The sequence below is a fragment of the Eptatretus burgeri genome, chromosome 7 (assembly GCF_056783735.1).
Source record: "Eptatretus burgeri isolate ZD-2024b chromosome 7, Ebu_testis_v1, whole genome shotgun sequence".
NCBI classification, from domain to species: Eukaryota; Metazoa; Chordata; class Myxini; order Myxiniformes; family Myxinidae; genus Eptatretus; species Eptatretus burgeri.
Genome location: NC_140967.1, coordinates 66,298,649 through 66,316,475, shown reverse-complemented (window position 1 = coordinate 66,316,475; position 17,827 = coordinate 66,298,649). Strand labels below are relative to the sequence as shown.

General features: G+C 43.7%; 1 protein-coding gene across 1 annotated transcript in view; it reads left to right on the top strand.

Moving 5' to 3' along the window:
• LOC147023445 (cadherin-11-like) overlaps window positions 1-17,591 on the top strand; it is a 182,729-nt gene extending 165,138 nt beyond the window's left edge. Inside the window, exons 11-13 of the mRNA XM_085888867.1 lie at window positions 14,298-14,546; window positions 14,890-15,133; window positions 15,941-17,591. Coding sequence (XP_085744993.1) covers window positions 14,298-14,546; window positions 14,890-15,133; window positions 15,941-16,214 — 767 coding nt within the window. The 3' untranslated portion in view covers window positions 16,215-17,591. The remainder of the gene's footprint in view (window positions 1-14,297; window positions 14,547-14,889; window positions 15,134-15,940) is intronic.
• Window positions 17,592-17,827: the final 236 nt, after the last annotated feature.

Here is a 17,827-nt window from a genome sequence, read left to right as displayed (position 1 = left end):
ATACATTGAGACCTGGTAGGTCTCTATTTCACCTCCTGAAACGCACTGACATGTGGAGATTGCAGGCCACAACAGTAACTTGCGCAGACACGCAAGCGCGCGCACACACACACACACACACACACACACACACACACACACACACACACACACACACACACACACACACACGGAGGTGGATACATTGAGACCTGGTAGGTCTCTTTTTCACCTCCTGAAACGCACCGACATGTGGAGATTGCAGGCCACAACAATAACTTGCGCAGACACTCAAGCACACACACACGGAGGTGGATACATTGAGACCTGGTAGGTCTCTATTTCACCTCCTGAAATGCACCGACATGTGGAGATAGCAGGCCACAACAGTAACTTGCGCAGACACGCATACACACACACACACACACACACACACACACACACACACACACACACACACACACACACACACACACACACACTCACACACACGGAGGTGGATATTTTGAGATCTGGGAGGGCTCCATTCCACTTTAAAAACATGGACCAACTTCTATCCTCTCATACCAACCCTCTCTTCCTCATACCTGGTGACTTCAATTGTCATTGTCATCATGCCAGTTGACTGGGTGTGGGTACGTCTCTCACCTGCCATGGCACTTCAGCAAAAGACTCCTGCGACTCGTTGAGACTGACACAATCTGTCAACTTCCCATGCAGATCTCAACTAATGGTACTCCATCTATTTTGGATTTGATTTTGACCAATTTCCCTGAAAATATCTGCTGTTCTCCCGCTCCAATCGATTCATCTGACCACATGCTTGTCGAAGTGGACATCTCTCTGGCTGTTATCAGAGAACCACCTCAGCACCGTCGAGTCTGGCATTTCACTCAGGCTGACAGTCAGGGACTTCAAGCAGCAATCAAACTTCTAAACTGGTCTCCCATTTATATTTTCTCCAACATCAACTCGTCCTCGGAATTCTTTCAAAGAAATTTGCTCTCTCTCATGCACAGATTTATCCCATATTGTCTTCAGTTGTCCTACCCTTCCTCCCACCCATGGTACACTGAAGCTTGTGGTGAGGGAGTTGTCCTGAAGGCAATATCAGTTCCTTCCACAAAGCTTGGAACAAGTGTGTGTCTACCTGCAGGAGAACCAGAAAACAACATCTTTCTAACGTCAAGTCTGAACTCTCAAACCGCCTCCCTCCTCCATATTCTGGTGGCATCCAGATACCTCTGCCACTGAAGGTGAAGGAGGTTATGTTTTCACCCCTTTCTGTCTGTCTGTCTGTCTGTTTGTGTGCAGGATATCTCAAAAAGTTGTCGACAGATCTGGATGAAATTTGGTGGGCAGGTTGGGGGTTTGTCAACGATGAACTGATTAGATTTTAGTGAAGATCCAGATCAGGATCCGACTACTAGAATTTTTTAAGTCATTTTTCACCATTGAGAGATCTGGCTACACTTGTATCTCAAAAAGTTGTGGACGGATTCGGATGAAACTTGGTGGACAGATTGGGTGTGTGACAAGGACAAATTTATTTGATTTTGGTGAAGATCCAACTCCGGATCTGGATACATTTCCGAATCTGGAAATCAGCAAACATTACCGCTCTGCATAAAAAAGGTGCAAAGACAAATTCCTGAAACTACAGACCAATCAGCCAACTCCCAATCATCAGCATGGTCATGGGATCCATCATCACTTCTGACTTTAAATCCTTCCTCTTCTCCAATGGCTTGATTTCTGATCATCAATTTTGATTCAGACCACATCACTCTACCCTGGACATGCTGCTTCTGCCCACCCAATAATGGATAGAGGTCCTCAAAGCCAGACATGAGATCAGAGCCATCTCTCTAGACATATTGCATGCTTTTCATACAATCTGGCACCATGCCCTGCTCACCAAACTCTCTTCCAATGGTATCCAAGGACATCTCGGCTCATGTCTCTCAGAGTTCCTCTCCTGTCACCGTCAACATGTGGCCCTTCATGGAGTTCCCTCATCCCCTCTTCCTGTCCAGGCTGTTGTTCCTCAAGGCACAGTGGGCCCTGTACTTTTTCTGGTTTTCCTCAATGATCTCTCCGACTCTCTGGTAAATATTTTTTTTATCTTTTTGCTGATAACTCCACCCTCTGCCGTACCATCTGTCATCCCTCAGATCGGCAAGTCGCAGCCTCTTCATTCTCTGCAGATCTGGATAAAATCACAAGCTGGTCCAACACTTGGAATATGTCTTTCAGTCCCAACAAATCTCACACTCTCACTGTCTCTCTGAAAGGACCGTCTGTAGAACACTCCCATTTACTTTAACAGCAATCCTCTTGAAGAAGTCCTTTCATTCAAGCTTTTGGGTCTCACTATCTGCCATGTTCTTTCCTGGGAAAGCCACATTTCCAATCTGGCCTCCAACGACAGTGGCCGACTGGGCATCCTCCATTGTGCAAAATCCTTCCTTGGCACACCTGAGTTTGTGACCACATACAAAGCTTTCGTCCACAGCCTGATGGAGTTCTGCTCTCCCCTCTAAGCTGGTGCTCTCACCTCACACCTTTCTTGGCTTCATGCTGTGGAAACCAGGGCATTTTGAATCATTGGTATCTCCCACGATGAAGCTGTCTTTGGGTATCTCACTCTCTCACCGCAGACAGGTGAGCGGTGGATTATAAAAGGAGATAACACAAAAAGTTAAAACAAGGTGATGTCATGTAAAAATAATATTGCACATTTTCAGCAGATGAGACACCTCCAGAGGCATCCAGCGCATGGCACCACGGGACCTGATAAAGGTGGAAACGTACGTCTAATCGATGTGAGATTGAAAGCTCGGATACTTTTACTGCAACGAACAACTAAGTAGCTTGGAGAGCGCTTGGCAAGTGGCTTAAGCACTCCAACGAAATGGTTGATAAGGAACGGCTGGCTTGATAAGTGATGAGCATCGCCTATACGTCATATTAAACACACACCTTCCGGAGATCCCAACATATCAAATATGTCCGAAATATACAAATGAACACTTTTTTTCAACAGTCGGGACTGCTGCGAAGTTCAATTCTGGAGCTCAAATTTTGTAATTTGGATTATTTTAAGAGATTCTCAATGTTATGGCAAGTGTTGTAAAGAAATGGTTGTGGCCTTTTCCAAGTCAAGACATCGTTGAGCAGACCAAAAAACATGACAGCTTCAGACCCCAGCGAGGTCACCGAGGATACGCCTTGAAACGCTAAACAGTGAGGTGACCGAGGATGCACCTGATAAAGGATATAATGAAATAAGGCCGTTAATTATCTTCAAAAGGGGTGTATTAATTAACCCAAACAGCCCATTTTCAATCATGCACTTCCTTGGTTTCAGGCTGCTCGGTTTCATGGTTTTGGAGTTATGGAGGAGTCTAACACACACACACACACACACACACACACACACACACACACACACACACACACACACACACACACACACACACACACACACACTGACATTTATTAGTATAGATATGTTTCATGATCTTAATAAACTCAAGAAATAAACTTTATTTTATGCTCTTTATACAAGAAAATAAGCCTGTGGCTCTCCTCGGATAATTAAGGGTACAGTTTGGACAAATTTTAAAGTTGAAGTCCCTCACCCTATTTTCCCCATTCCCACCGAAATTTGCGGCTTTGCGGTTCACGATGATTTTCGAGAACGGAACCCCCGCAAATGGAAAGGCCCGCAAATTAAGTATATACTTAATACTGCACCGGGTATGGTGTTCTCTAATGTTTATGCCTCCGCACCAAGGGTGCCGGAGGCATTATGTTTCCAGGTTGTCCGTCCGTCTGTTCGTCCGTCCGGGTTTTCCTTTACGCGATAACTCAAGAAGCAAATTGTAGAATTTCATAAAACTTGGTAAAAGGTAAAGTAAGACAGGGCAATTAAGTGATTAGATTTTGGGCCAGATGTGATAAAGATCAAGGGTCAAAGGTCAAGGTCAAACTCTAAAATTTTACTGTTTATGCCCCAACTCAAGAAATATTGGACAGAATTTCATCAAACTTGGTACAAAGATAAAGTTAGACAGGGCAATTAACTGATTAGATTTTGGGCCAGATATGATAAAGGTCAAAGGTCAAATATGTCAATACTCAAGTGTTTGTGCAGGAGAGCGGAGGCATACCCGTCAACTGTGCGCAGTAGAATTACTCTAGTTTCTGTTATGATTTTGATTTTTTTGGCAGTAGCAGAACAAAAAAACCTTTTCTTTAATTTCTGATGATGTCAATTCGTTCTCAATTTTTTTTCTCTCTTTTATTGTAAATGTCTGCTCCATCACTGACAAATTTGTTGGAGAAATAAACAAGATTTGTGTTTGTTTTTTTTGGATGTGCAAATGAATGTAACAATATAATTTATCCTCTTTGACTTTATAATAAATTAAGCAACGTTTTTGCAAATTTATTTTGCAACCTGTAAAAAGTTCACGGGAGGGATCTCTTTCTTATACATCTTAAAAGCAATTAAAGCTCCTGTGTACAAGGTTATGTGTTTTGTTCGGGATTTACAAGGGACTTGGAAACGGGAATCAGCCATTTGGCCCATCAAGCCTGCACTCTATGAACACCCCATTTATTCAATTATTTATTGACTTGATATCACTTGGTGGGTAGGTAGGTCACAGGGGTGTTGGTCAAAATTTCTCAACACTTCCATGTGTACAGGAATGAACAGGGTAATGTGGTTGTTCAGGGAATACTTACTCCAAATGATTCTTAACCATAGGAAAATACTTTCCACCATATATTTAGGTGTTTTCAGGATAATTTATTTAACTGTTTCTTTTGGGTTATGTGTATGGCCACACTGTTTAGTAAAACAATAACAGCCATGGCCCATCTGGAAGAGGGCAGGTCTGAAAGAGGTCCATGTTTACTCCTATTTTATCCTTCTACTATCCGTGTATGCGTGCTTATGTGCAAACCTTCCATTAGGCCTCACATTAGTAAAAGTGTAACCAAGTAAACCAGGAGGAAACTCCAAAGTGAAGCATCGCCGATATTTTTTCCACGAACTTTGGAGATGAAATTCCTCAAGAAAAAAAAAATGAATAAATGAGTTCATAAAACATGTTATATCACAATGTCTTGAGAATAAGTACATGAGTGGAGTCTGTGAGCGGCAAGTTTGATTGGTCACGATGATGTAAAATGCTGTAATATTTTGTCCAAGTACCATTAAACGGAAGGGTTTTGAAAGTGCAAAAAAGGCAATTTCTGGTCTACAGTGTTCAAGTATATAATTCAATTGAAATAAAAGTGAAAAAATCAATGATGAAATTAAAATAAATTAAATTTTAAATTGATAAAAAAGGCGATTCAATATATGCAATTAAATTTGGAAGTTTTCCGCTGTTGATGCAGCATCTCTTACACCACCTTATCGAACACATTACATTAGTTATCTGTGCCTGTTGTTTGTGTCCTTTATGACATCCTGAAAACAGTAAGTTTCCTGATTGGAATGATTTTAAATTTTGTTTGATGGCCAGACAGACAGACAGACATTAAAAAAATTATCTCACTCCTCTCTGTGCATGCGCAATCGGGACAAATTCAGAGCAAACAGACTGCTGAATTACAGGTTCGTTTTTCTGATTCATGTTCCGATTTGTGTTCAAAATATTACACTGAATTTGAATTAAATTATTCCTCGATTATAAACTGACCTTTGTAGACAGACAGACAGAAGTGAACCAATTGCTTAACCCCACTTTTCGCTTCACATGCAGAGGGTTATAATGTCCCACATGTGAGAGAAGGTTCAAGAATATAATTGATCGTCCCCAGGATGAGATGCCCTACACCTGCCAGTTAAAATGAAAGACCAACATTTATTTTCTACTAGTTTATTTACGAATACAGTGCTCTGAGAAACACCACAGAAAAAATATGGAGGAAACAAGAGTGGCCTTCAAAGTTACCTGCAACTCTCTCAATACAATAATGTCAAAATACTGCAAAGATAATTGCGACTGTCACAGATTCACTAGTGTAGTGCTAATAAATTAATAGAGAAGACATGGAAAACAAGAAGCGAATACTTCGATATCGCGCGGCTGGGGGCAGTAAAAGGTTAAGAATGATGAAACAATTTTGCAGTTATAAAATTTTAATGTAGACACTGTGATTTAGCATGCATGATGGGAAGAGTTGTGACGTTGGACAAATTTCTATTTACAGCCCTCAGATCAAAGGGACGTACGTGGCCATAAGTGTGACAGAAGATGTGACAGAAGACACAGGACAGAATACCAATTATATAACAGCGTGATGTCGCCGCGCTATAACAATGAAGAACGAGAGTTACAACGCTACGCGTCAACAACGAACGGAACAGGAAAATTATCACTTCCTGCTCAGAAAATCAACTTCCGGCGTCACACAGAAAACGATTCAGCACAAAAACGTCGCTCTTCCGCATTAACCCCGCCGTCAATTCAACCGGCAATCTCCGCCCACAATCCACCCGGCAATCTCCGCCCACAATCCACCTGTCAATCTCCGCCCACAATTCACCTGGCAATCTCCACCCACAATCCACCCGGCAATCTCCGCCCACAATCCACCCGGCAATCTCCGTCCACAATCCACCCGGCAATCTCCACCCACAATCCACCCGGCAATCTCCACCCACAATCCACCCAGCAATCTCCACCCACAATCCACTCAGCAATCTCCGCCCACAATACAGCCGGCATTCTCCGTCCACAATCCACCCAGCAATCTCCGCCCACAATTCACCTGGTGATCTCCACCGACCAGCCACCCAGCAATCTCCACCCACAATCCACCCGGCAATCTCTGTCCACAATCCACCCGGCAATCTCCACCCACAATCCACCCGGCAATCTCCACCCACAATCCACCCGGCAATCTCCGCCCACAATCCACCCGGCAATCTCCACCCACAATCCACCCAGCAATCTCCTCCCATAATCCACCCCGCAATCTCCGCCCACAAATACCCGGCAATCGCCACCCACAATACACCCGGCAATCTTCGCCCACAATCCACCCAGCAATCTCCACTCGCAATCCACCCAGCAAACTCCACCCACAATCCACCCATCAATCTCCACCCACAATCCACCCGGCAATCTCCACCCACAATCCACCCAGCAATCTCCACCCACAATCCACCCGGCAATCTCCACCCACAATCCACCCAGCAATCTCCACCCACAATCCACCCAGCAATCTCCACCCATAATCCACCCGGCAATCTCCGCCCACAAATACCCGGCAATCTCCACCCACAATACACCCGGCAATCTCCGCCCACAATCCACCCGGCAATCTCCGCCCACAATCCACCCAGCAATCTCCACCCATAATCCACCCGGCAATCTCCGCCCACAAATACCCGGCAATCTCCACCCACAATCCACCCGGCAATCTCCGCCCACAATCCACCCGGCAATCTCCACCCACAATCCACCCAGCAATCTCCACCCATAATCCACCCGGCAATCTCCGCCCACAAATACCCGGCAATCTCCACCCACAATACACCCGGAAATCTCCGCCCACAATCCACCCAGCAATCTTCACCCACAATCCACCCAGCAATCTCCACCCACAATCCACCCAGCAATCTCCACCCACAATTCACCCGGCAATCTCCACCCACAATCCACCCTGCAATCTCCACCCACAAGCCACCCGGCAATCTCCACCCACAAATACCCGGCAATCTCCACCCACAATCCACCCAGCAATCTCCACCCACAATCCACCCGGCAATCTCCACCCACAATCCACCCAGCAATCTCCACCCACAATCCACCCAGCAATCTCCACCCATAATCCACCCGGCAATCTCCGCCCACAAATACCCGGCAATCTCCACCCACAATACACCCGGCAATCTCCGCCCACAATCCACCCGGCAATCTCCGCCCACAATCCACCCGGCAATCTCCACCCATAATCCACCCGGCAATCTCCACCCATAATCCACCCGGCAATCTCCGCCCACAATACACCCGGCAATCTCCGCCCACAATCCACCCGGCAATCTCCGCCCACAATCCACCCGGCAATCTCCACCCACAATCCACGCAGCAATCTCCACCCATAATCCACCCGGCAATCTCTGCCCACAAATACCCGGCAATCTCCGCCCACAATCCACCCGGCAATCTCCACCCACAATCCACCCAGCAATCTCCACCCACAATCCACCCGGCAATCTCCACCCACAATCCACCCGGCAATCTCCGCCCACAATCCACCCGGCAATCTCCGCCCATAATCCACCCGGCAATCTCCACCCACAATCCACCCGGCAATCTCCACCCACAATCCACCCGGCAATCTCCACCCATAATCCACCCGGCAATCTCCACCCACAATCCACCCGGCAATCTCCGCCCACAATCCACCGGCAATCTCCGCCCACAATCCACCCGGCAATCTCCGCCCACATCACACCCAACAATAAGAGTGACAGAAGACACAGGACAGAATAGCCAATTATATAACCGCGCGATGTCGCCGCGCTGTAATGAGCATCTGTGAAATGGTAAGGACATTAATAAAGTTAAAAATGCAAATCCATTTGAACAAAAGTTTATTTGCAATGCAAAGAGCTAATCTTACTGGTATAATTATTATTGCAGTTCTTATTATATCTTTCCTGTTATTTGTGTGCAATAAAGCTTAGCTATAATCTACTCAACCTCAAAGTGTGTGTGTGTGTGTGTGTGTGTGTGTGTGTGTGTGTGTGTGTGTGTGTGTGTGTGTGTGTGTGTGTGTGTGTGTGTGTGTGTGTGTGTGTGTGTGTGTGTGTGTGTGTGTGTGTGTGTGTGTGTGTGTGTGTGTGTGTGTGTGTGTGTGTGTGTGTGTGTGTGTGTGTGTGTGTCATCAGGAAAAGTGTCAGTGGTAGCGGTGCATTATGGAACACGCTGTTTACTGGAAGAGATATCTAAATGGGGGTTTCTTCTACAATTATGTGGATGTAAAAGTGTGATTTATAAGAATAAGCCAGTGGTCTAATAACTGAGCCAAATCTCAGAGTCCTCGTATGGTTCAAGTGATAGGGTAGACCATTGCCATATATATATATATATATATATATATATATATATATATATATATATATATATATATATATATATATATATATACATATAGTCTGGCCATTTTTTGTCTCGTTGCTTTGTGACGTCCGCGGCCAAACTATGTCACCGAATTTTCAGGCGCCATTTTGTTGTTACCCATTCAATTAGTCTGCATTATACACGGCACTGGGAGCTTAATTCAGCAAAGTCAATTCCGAGATACATGTTAGTTAATAATGTGAATTTTGTCTCAAAACTACAAGGATGATATTTTAGCACAAAGCAAAGTGTAACACTCGTTAGTAAATGTCAAATTGAAATCTGGTGTCGCGATCGATCACGAGCTTTGACCATCACGCGATTCACAGCCGAGAGGTCGCGTTCGATCACTGAATGAGAGGAATTTGATCAACGTAAATCCCAAAATTTATTTTGTCTCCTGCTCGGTATGCCATATTTGATTTAGGTTCATCAATAACACAGGATAAATTTTCACCAAGTTAAAAATAATTCAGCTATTATTGTTATTAGTCATTAATCATAAAATATTATTCACGGTTCGTACGTCTGGGGCTGTGAGTTGTTCGTTGGTTCTGTGTTCTCGCCACTGAATCTCCTATCACTGACACATTGTCAAACTCTTGGCGTCTTGAAATGTAATAATTAATTTATTCACAATTAACTCAGGTCTGCAGGCCACTTGTAATTCCAGAAAATAATCAATTCCTTTTTTGCAAAGTCTGAAGGTTATAATATTTCCATTACATCAATACAGAAGGCTGTCATTCTGTCATTGTCATTGTCTCTGTCTCTGTCTCTGTCTCTGTCTCTCTCACAATATCAGTGAAAAGCACAGGTTATTCAAGTTGATGATGACAATGATATCACGTGTCATTCTGAAAGATGCAGTTGCTTATAGTAAAGGAATACACATTTGCATCTGAACTCAAATACATGTGGTACCATTCATCATGTATCCAGGTATGGCAAACCCTCAATCCCCTCCCCTCCCTCTCATAAAGATTCTACCCCCTTATGATACTCCAGAGCAGATAGCGAATTTTCTAGACCCTTTGAAGACCGTTAGAGACCTCAAGGTCCAACATGATGCCACTAATAAAGTGCAAATTGGGCGTGTTCACCATTCCAATCAAACTGATGTCTTGATTTTGAGATTCGGTCGAGTAGTTCCTGAAAGGGCTGTTGTTCCTGAAAGGCGATTGAAAGGGCTGTTGTTCAGTCTGGCCATTTTTTTTACCCCAACCCCCATGCTACCAAGCTTCTCCCGAGAACTGCCCACCCTTGAACCTATCTGACCCTGCACCCCCCCAGCCCCCCCTGGATTTCATTCCCATCCATGTCTCAGCTCGGTGAAAAATCAGTTTGCAATTCGCATCTTTATAGCTTCGATTGCATAGTGATGGTGGCTGTTTGGGTAACAAAATGACGCCAATTATGATATCGTAGTCGAGTTGGCAAAAGACTGGTGTTAGCTTAGCAGCTAGGGTGGCTGGCTCAGGATCCTCGGGCCCTGAGTTAAATCCATGTTGGCTGCTGAATTAACACCAGGTGGGGTTGACTCAGCCTGTCATCTTTCCGAGGTTGGCGAAATGAGTACCAGTGTACTGGTAGAGGGTACAGCATCACAAGCACAGCCACGCTTCCAACAAATGATAGCTATCCGGCAACCAAGCTGCCATATGCAAGAACAAAACAGAGTCGAGTTGTGGTCTGTTTGTCTATATATATATATATATATATATATATATATATATATATATATATATATATATATATATATATATATATATATGCACTGGGGTAGACCAATTAGGACACTTCCAGATCTATAAGTGCCACATCACTATGAGTGCATGGAAATAGTGAGATCAGACTATTCTTGTGATGAATCTTGCATTTGGTCATAATTTATTTCTATGCCTGAACAATCCTTCTGGATTAAAAAAAAAATTGGAAACTGTGTGAAAAGTGCTGTTGGAGTTTGCAGCCAAATGTCTGACGGGTATGCATCACCCTGTACAATTTGGCTTTGTGCAAGGAAATTGGAGACTTTTCAAAGTGAATGTTTTTATTTTTATTCTTCAACCTTCATTGATGAGATCATGTGGATTACATCCAATAGCTGTTCACTGCACAGCTGGATTGTGTCTGTGGATAACCAGACTTATGTCTATGATCCGGCCTCTTTCACACCAGGCTTTGGTAAACTGATTAGCCCATAGGATCACAACACTACAGCTTTCCAGAGCTGGACCCCTACTGTCACAGTGACTTACGGCCACCTGATTGGAGTGCCATTATAATTTATATTATGGAACTTGCAGTAAAAGGCGATTCGTTTATTTGGTTATAAGTTTAATATGCATAAAGCTCCTGATTTGCGAGTTTTTCTGTTGATGGTTTCTGTTGGACTCGAGCACAAAACAAAATGGGCCTACTGTCACGTCTGGGGCATCTTTTAGAGCATGGAAGGTCGTTGGGCTCATTACTTTGACCAAACTTGGCCGCATCGCCTCAAGAGAACTCTTTCTTGCGTATGGCTTCCACGCTAGCCTCATAAAGATCTATGAGAGTCGAGCCTCCATTTAGAGCTGAAGCAGATCTGGTGCCTGAATGAATGCTTTGTGCTTTTTGTTTAGCACGGAGCTTATTTTCTAAAGCCCTTACATTGTTGAACGTGATTTAACGAAATTGTAACAAACTGTTAAAACGCTTTAAAAAATATATGTAATCAAAGCATTCTTTATGCAAGGATTTTTTTTTCCCTGTAAATATAGTTTAAAAGTGGAGTTCTCTTCTTCAGGGTATTAGGCTCATGAAAGTGGTCACACAAATCATGCTCACATGCAGACAGAGACACCAGTCAATGTGGGATTTCACTTCAGACAAACACAGCGGGCTACCTTGGGGAAAATGACAACTTTCCGGTGCACTCTGGTTATGTTCTTGTGGACGATCTTGTGATGTTGCTTTTCTCTCTGCATTCAGAGTAAGGAGGGAGAAATCTCATAACCTAACCTACCCCCCCCCCCTCCAACCGAAAGTGTTAATCTGTGCTCCATCATCTAATGCTGAACATCAAGCAAGGAAGCAGCACGTACAATTTTTCTATTTTTGGTATGACTCCACCAGGGTTAGAATCGAACTACCAAACTCCCAGACTAACAGCAGAAGCTCTCACCACAAGAACAGCACTTCGGTGGTGTGCATAACTCTGCCAGGCTGAACAGTGAACGTTTTGTATCCCTCTGATAGGCTGAATATACATCTGGACCTTAATCAAAATCAAATCAATTTGTCCTTGTTACTCACCCAACCTGTCCATCAAACTTCGTCCAAATTCGTCCACAACTTTTTGAGACATAGTACTATATATTGTTTTTTGCCCTATAACTCAATAGTGAAGAATCACTGAAAAAAATGATCACATCCAGATCTTCACCAAAATCAAACCATTTCGTCGTTTTCACACACCCAACCTGTCCATCAAATTTCGTCCAAATCCGTCCAGAACTTTTTTGAGATATCCTGCTCACAGACACATAGACAAACACACAACGAGAACAGCACTTGATAGAGCGCATACCTCTGCCAGGCTGAACAGTCTACGTTTTGTATCCCACTGATAGGCTGGATCTCCATCTGGACCTTAATCAAAATCAAATCAATTTGTCCTTGTTACTCACCCAACCTGTCCACCAAGCTTCGTCCAAATCCGTCCACAACTTTTTGAGATATCCTGCTCACAGACACATAGACAAACGCACAACTAGAAGAGCACTTGATAAGAGCGCATACCTCTTCCAGGCTGAACAGTTTACGTTTTGTTTCCCACTGATAGGCCAGATCCGCTGACCTGAACCAAAATCTAATTTGCTTGGTCTTGTCATCTACCCAACTCATCAACCAAGTTTTGTCATAATCCATCCATAACTTGAGATATCATGCTAAATATCGTTTTTGACCCCATTTCTCAATGGTGAAGAATCACATAGAAATTTTTTTAAATCTTGTATCTGGACCCGGATTCGGATCTTCACCCAACTCTAATAAATTCGTCCTTATCACACACCCAACCTGTCCACCAAGTTACGTCCGAATCTCTCCACAATCATTTGAGAAATCGTGGTATATATAATTTTTAGCCCTATCTCTCAATGGTGAAGAATCACTTCAAAAATTATTGGATCCGTATTTTCACCAAAATATAATCATTTTGTCCTTGTCAAACTTGTCCACCAGATTTTGTCCGAATCCGTCCACAACTTTTTGACATATCCTGTTCACAGACACACAAACAAACAGACAAGAGAGGATGAAAACATACCCTCCGTCCACCTTCGGTGGCGAAGTTAATAATGCCACTAAGTCAACAGAGTTGGCCTTTTTAGTGCTCCCGTCTGAGCAAACTACAAAAATAATAAACTTTTTATTTTTCTCCCAAAATAAAACTTTTCAAAATACAGTAATAAAAATTTATGAACCTGTTATTTTGTTGGCTTGTTTAATAGCATTCCCATCTGAGCAGAGTCTCATGATTCTGGGATCCCAGGTTCAAATCGCATGCACTTTGTTGATTTGTCACCTGTCCGTTATTACCCTCGTCATACACATAAAACGTACACCAATGTCTCCTAATGTCCTTGCACCACATATGATATACAAGATATACAAGCTCCATCGGGAGCCATAGATCACTGTTTAAAATGCAAAAAAGCAAATACTTTCCGAAAACATTTCACACTGGAACACTTTGGTCAAGATTCAAAATCAGGAGTTTAGCTCCTGTTACCAGCAGAATTCACTCTCTAAAGTGTACATTATGTTAACGTACAGCCTTACGACTTCAAAGCACTCTTAAATTATTATTATTTTTGAACCAAAGCTGCCCAGGATTGGGTTCAATGTTAGAAACGTGTATACCCTAGATTGTACAAATGAGGACAGATTGCTCTGCAGAATCCTGGCACCATCTCTGACACTTCTACCGTGGTGATGCTTCAGTGAATGACTGATAAATCCTCTGGGATATATCCAGCATATGGAGGTTTTACCATGCGACTGAGGCTTGTTGATGCGGATCCGTATAGAAGACCTTCTTAGAAATAAAGCATCAAATTAAATAATCGGTCTCGATGATAATTATCTAACCTCTCACAACTGCCTACCCTCATGCTGCAGACAAAACCGCACAACTGCTGTTGCGTCCTGGCAGTGTTCTGCAAGCTGAGCAAAACCTAATGCTGCTGCCATTGGCCGTGTCTGATGGCGGCTCCCCCAGCCTCACGGGGACCAGCACCTTGACGGTGCGCGTGTGTTCATGCTCACCGGACGGTTATGTCTCCTGCGTCAAGGGTGCCCCATTCCGAGCACCTGGCCTCAGTGCCGAAGCACTTATTGCCATTCTTGCCTGCCTCCTCATTCTGCTGAGTAAGTAGCATGTGATGGTGTATTTCAATGACATTGTGCATTATGATGTCATCAAAGATTAGAATCCCAATGTGGACATGATGGTGTGGAGTGTACGGTCATTTACAATTGTGTAACGTGTATTGCAGAGTAAAATAGATATATAGCACTCTATGCTGCCATGCATCCTGGATAGACTCGACAAGTAAGGATGTAATAAAAATCGATGGCTAAACAGGCTATTCATCGACGTACTGTTGGGATGCATCTCCATCACATTCATCCATACAAAACACCCATAACCTTGAAGGGCTTCAACGTGCTGAGCTTTCTTTCCCGATTTATCCCCTCTACACCTCCCCAGTCATCGTTGTGCTGTTCGTGACGCTGCGGAGAAAGCGCAAGGAGCCCTTGCTTGCGGAGTCTGAGGGTGATGTGCGGGAGACGGTTGTGAGCTACGATGATGAAGGGGGTGGAGAGGAGGACACTGAGGCGTTTGACATAGCAGCACTCAAGCATGTAGAGGGTGGGATTGCTGGGTTGCCTGATCAAGGAGCACGACGGGACATCAAGCCAGAGCATGCCATCCCTCCTGGGGTTGTACGCAGGTTCGTGTAGTCAGTGTTTAGCCGAGCATTGTCAGCAATAAAACCAAAGTTTCATTGTCAGACCTTGCCTGGGCTGAATAACAAAACTCGACTATACAATCATAAAAACTCGAGTAAGAGTCTTCATTCGTTTTTGTGATAGCCATTATGTTATCACAAGTTGTCACCAACATAAACAAGGCACATATCAAGGGAATTTGGCCTATCATACCTGTGCTATCCTATGTCTACCTACCACCACTTCCTCCTACTCCAGGAAGTGACAACTAGCTGTCTAACCTCAAGCAAGGAACATGGGGAGGTTGCTGGCAAACAGTAGCTGATTCTTTCAAAAGATTTTAAACATCCACATCCGAAATATATATGGGACAGCCGACTTTTCAACTCCCTATAAAGGGTTTGAGAGGACAACTCAGAGGTAGCACACTCACCCTTGAGCTGTTTAAGCTGGGTTCAATTTCCAATTCCATTTTGAACTGTCACCCTGGTGCTTCTTAGGCACAGTGTTGCATCAATGAGTGCACCTTCCTTCAGAAAGACATCAAGTTGGGTGTACTGTCTGCTAGTATTTCTCACTGCTTTTAGCAGCACCTTGTGAAGGAGTCCAGGGGTAAAAGTTCAGTTTTGGAAATTCTCCCAATCAGTCCTGGTTGCCCTGATGCTCTCTCAGTGGGTAGAGGAGTAACAACTGCAACAACAGTTATCAAAATGTTAAAATCCAGATTAAATGTTGATATTCATATTGAATTATATGTACATGGGATGGGGAAGTCAAGTATGACCGTTTTGATTTGTGTCCACACTCAGGTGCTGGCCAGAGGCACAAGGTGGTGGAGAGATGGGCTCTTTCCTGCAGGACATGTTACTCGAAGCGGATAGAGATCCCTCGGCTCCTCCTTATGATTCCCTGCAGGTGTTTGCATACGAAGGTGCCGGTTCTGTGGCTGGTTCTCTAAGCTCACTCGACTCGCGTGCCTCGACCGATTCTGATCAGAACTATGACTACCTGAATGACTGGGGGCCTCGGTTCCAGAAATTGTCGGCAATGTATGCAGATGGCGGGTCCAATAGTGGAGACTGAGAACCTGCAACATCTATTCTGGCACCTCTTCTCTTTGTCCATCTTATGTCCATCTATTTCTGCCTTCCTTTCTCTCCTGTGGCTTTTGGGGCAAGACCACTATGAGACAGGTCATGTTCGACTTGATCTACTTTTCAGCCACCACAAATTTTCTCTCTCTTTATTGCACGCTTTCCAAATTTTCTTTCTTCTTACACTGCCAATGCAAAGCCCCACCATCAATCCTTTTTTCACATTTATTACAACAATACCCCTTTCTACAACATTGCGAGGTGAGGCCTGGCCACTAACATAGGCTTCAGCTAAAGGCACATGGCCTTTCAGACCACAACTGCCTGGCAGAACTGAACAATGCCCCCACCCATGGTTTGACTTGATCACAGTGTGACTTTTATTACTTTGTGTTTATTGTTATTATTTTTATTATTATAATTATTATTATAATTGTTGATATTATTATTACTCTGATTTTGCTACATTATTGATGCTTATTTTCAACCCCTATTTCTCCTACCCCTCAACCATTCGTGCAAAAAAGAATTGTCTCTTGCCATTACAACTGCCTTGCATGCTCAATACCCACTGTACCCTTCAACTCAACTACCTTCACCTTCTTCAAAGATTTGGGACCAATTTATCACTGCTGAAGGTGCCAATGGCCCTCACTCAGTGTTTGCACGCGGCGTTGAACGTGGTGTGTTCTGGATGCCCCTTCCTTCTCAGAGCTGCCAAATCACAAAGCGGCCATCATGCCCAAGTTTGTGCTCTGCACATTTTGCATTCCGTTCTTGTTATGTTTACACTGTTTACCTGCTAATGAGGAGCAGAAGTCACCTCTCACGCTTGTTTCTGCTGCATGAAATGGTGACCTTCAGATCTGTACTCTTCTTTTTATTTCCTATGTTTTACTCCCGTCAACTCCTCCCTGTTATTTATCGCTGGCAGTGTTAAGTACTGTTTACAACCTGCTTACATTGCAAACATTTGGCACCCAGCAGCTTTCTCGTTCCTGGAGCTGCATTGCTCATCCAGCCCCATCTGGTCTTGATTAGCAAAGGTTGCAGTGCAGCCAGGTACTTTCAACCACAGCTGGATAAAATCCTACTTCAGATATGGATCGAATTTTGACCTGAAATGGATCCAATCTCGATCAATTGATTATGGGTCATTGCCCAGTTGAAATAACATCAGAGCTACCCGAAATGGGCGTAATCTGATTATAAATCGGACCTTGGCACTCGTTGCAAGAGATTGGCCAGTTGATCCAGTTTTAATGATTCCCTCACTCCATTGTCCCTTGGTTTTATTTTGATCTTATTTTTGTATAACCTCACCACGTTTATACTCTTAAAGAATAAAAGTTTGTTTACAAAAACATACCATTGGTTCTGCTTGTTAAAGATATGAAGGATTGGATGGGCTGTGAACGGTGGGGAAGAGGGAGAAATAACAGCACTTCTATAAAAGGAAGCAGAAAGAGGGGTTTCATGTCGAGCATATTCGGAGATGTAGAGATTGTGGGAGACTTGCATTTGGACAAATATATTATCTGTTGAAGATGCACCTAATTGAGTCACCAATGGTGGTTATAAAGCACCAAGGATCCTAATGAG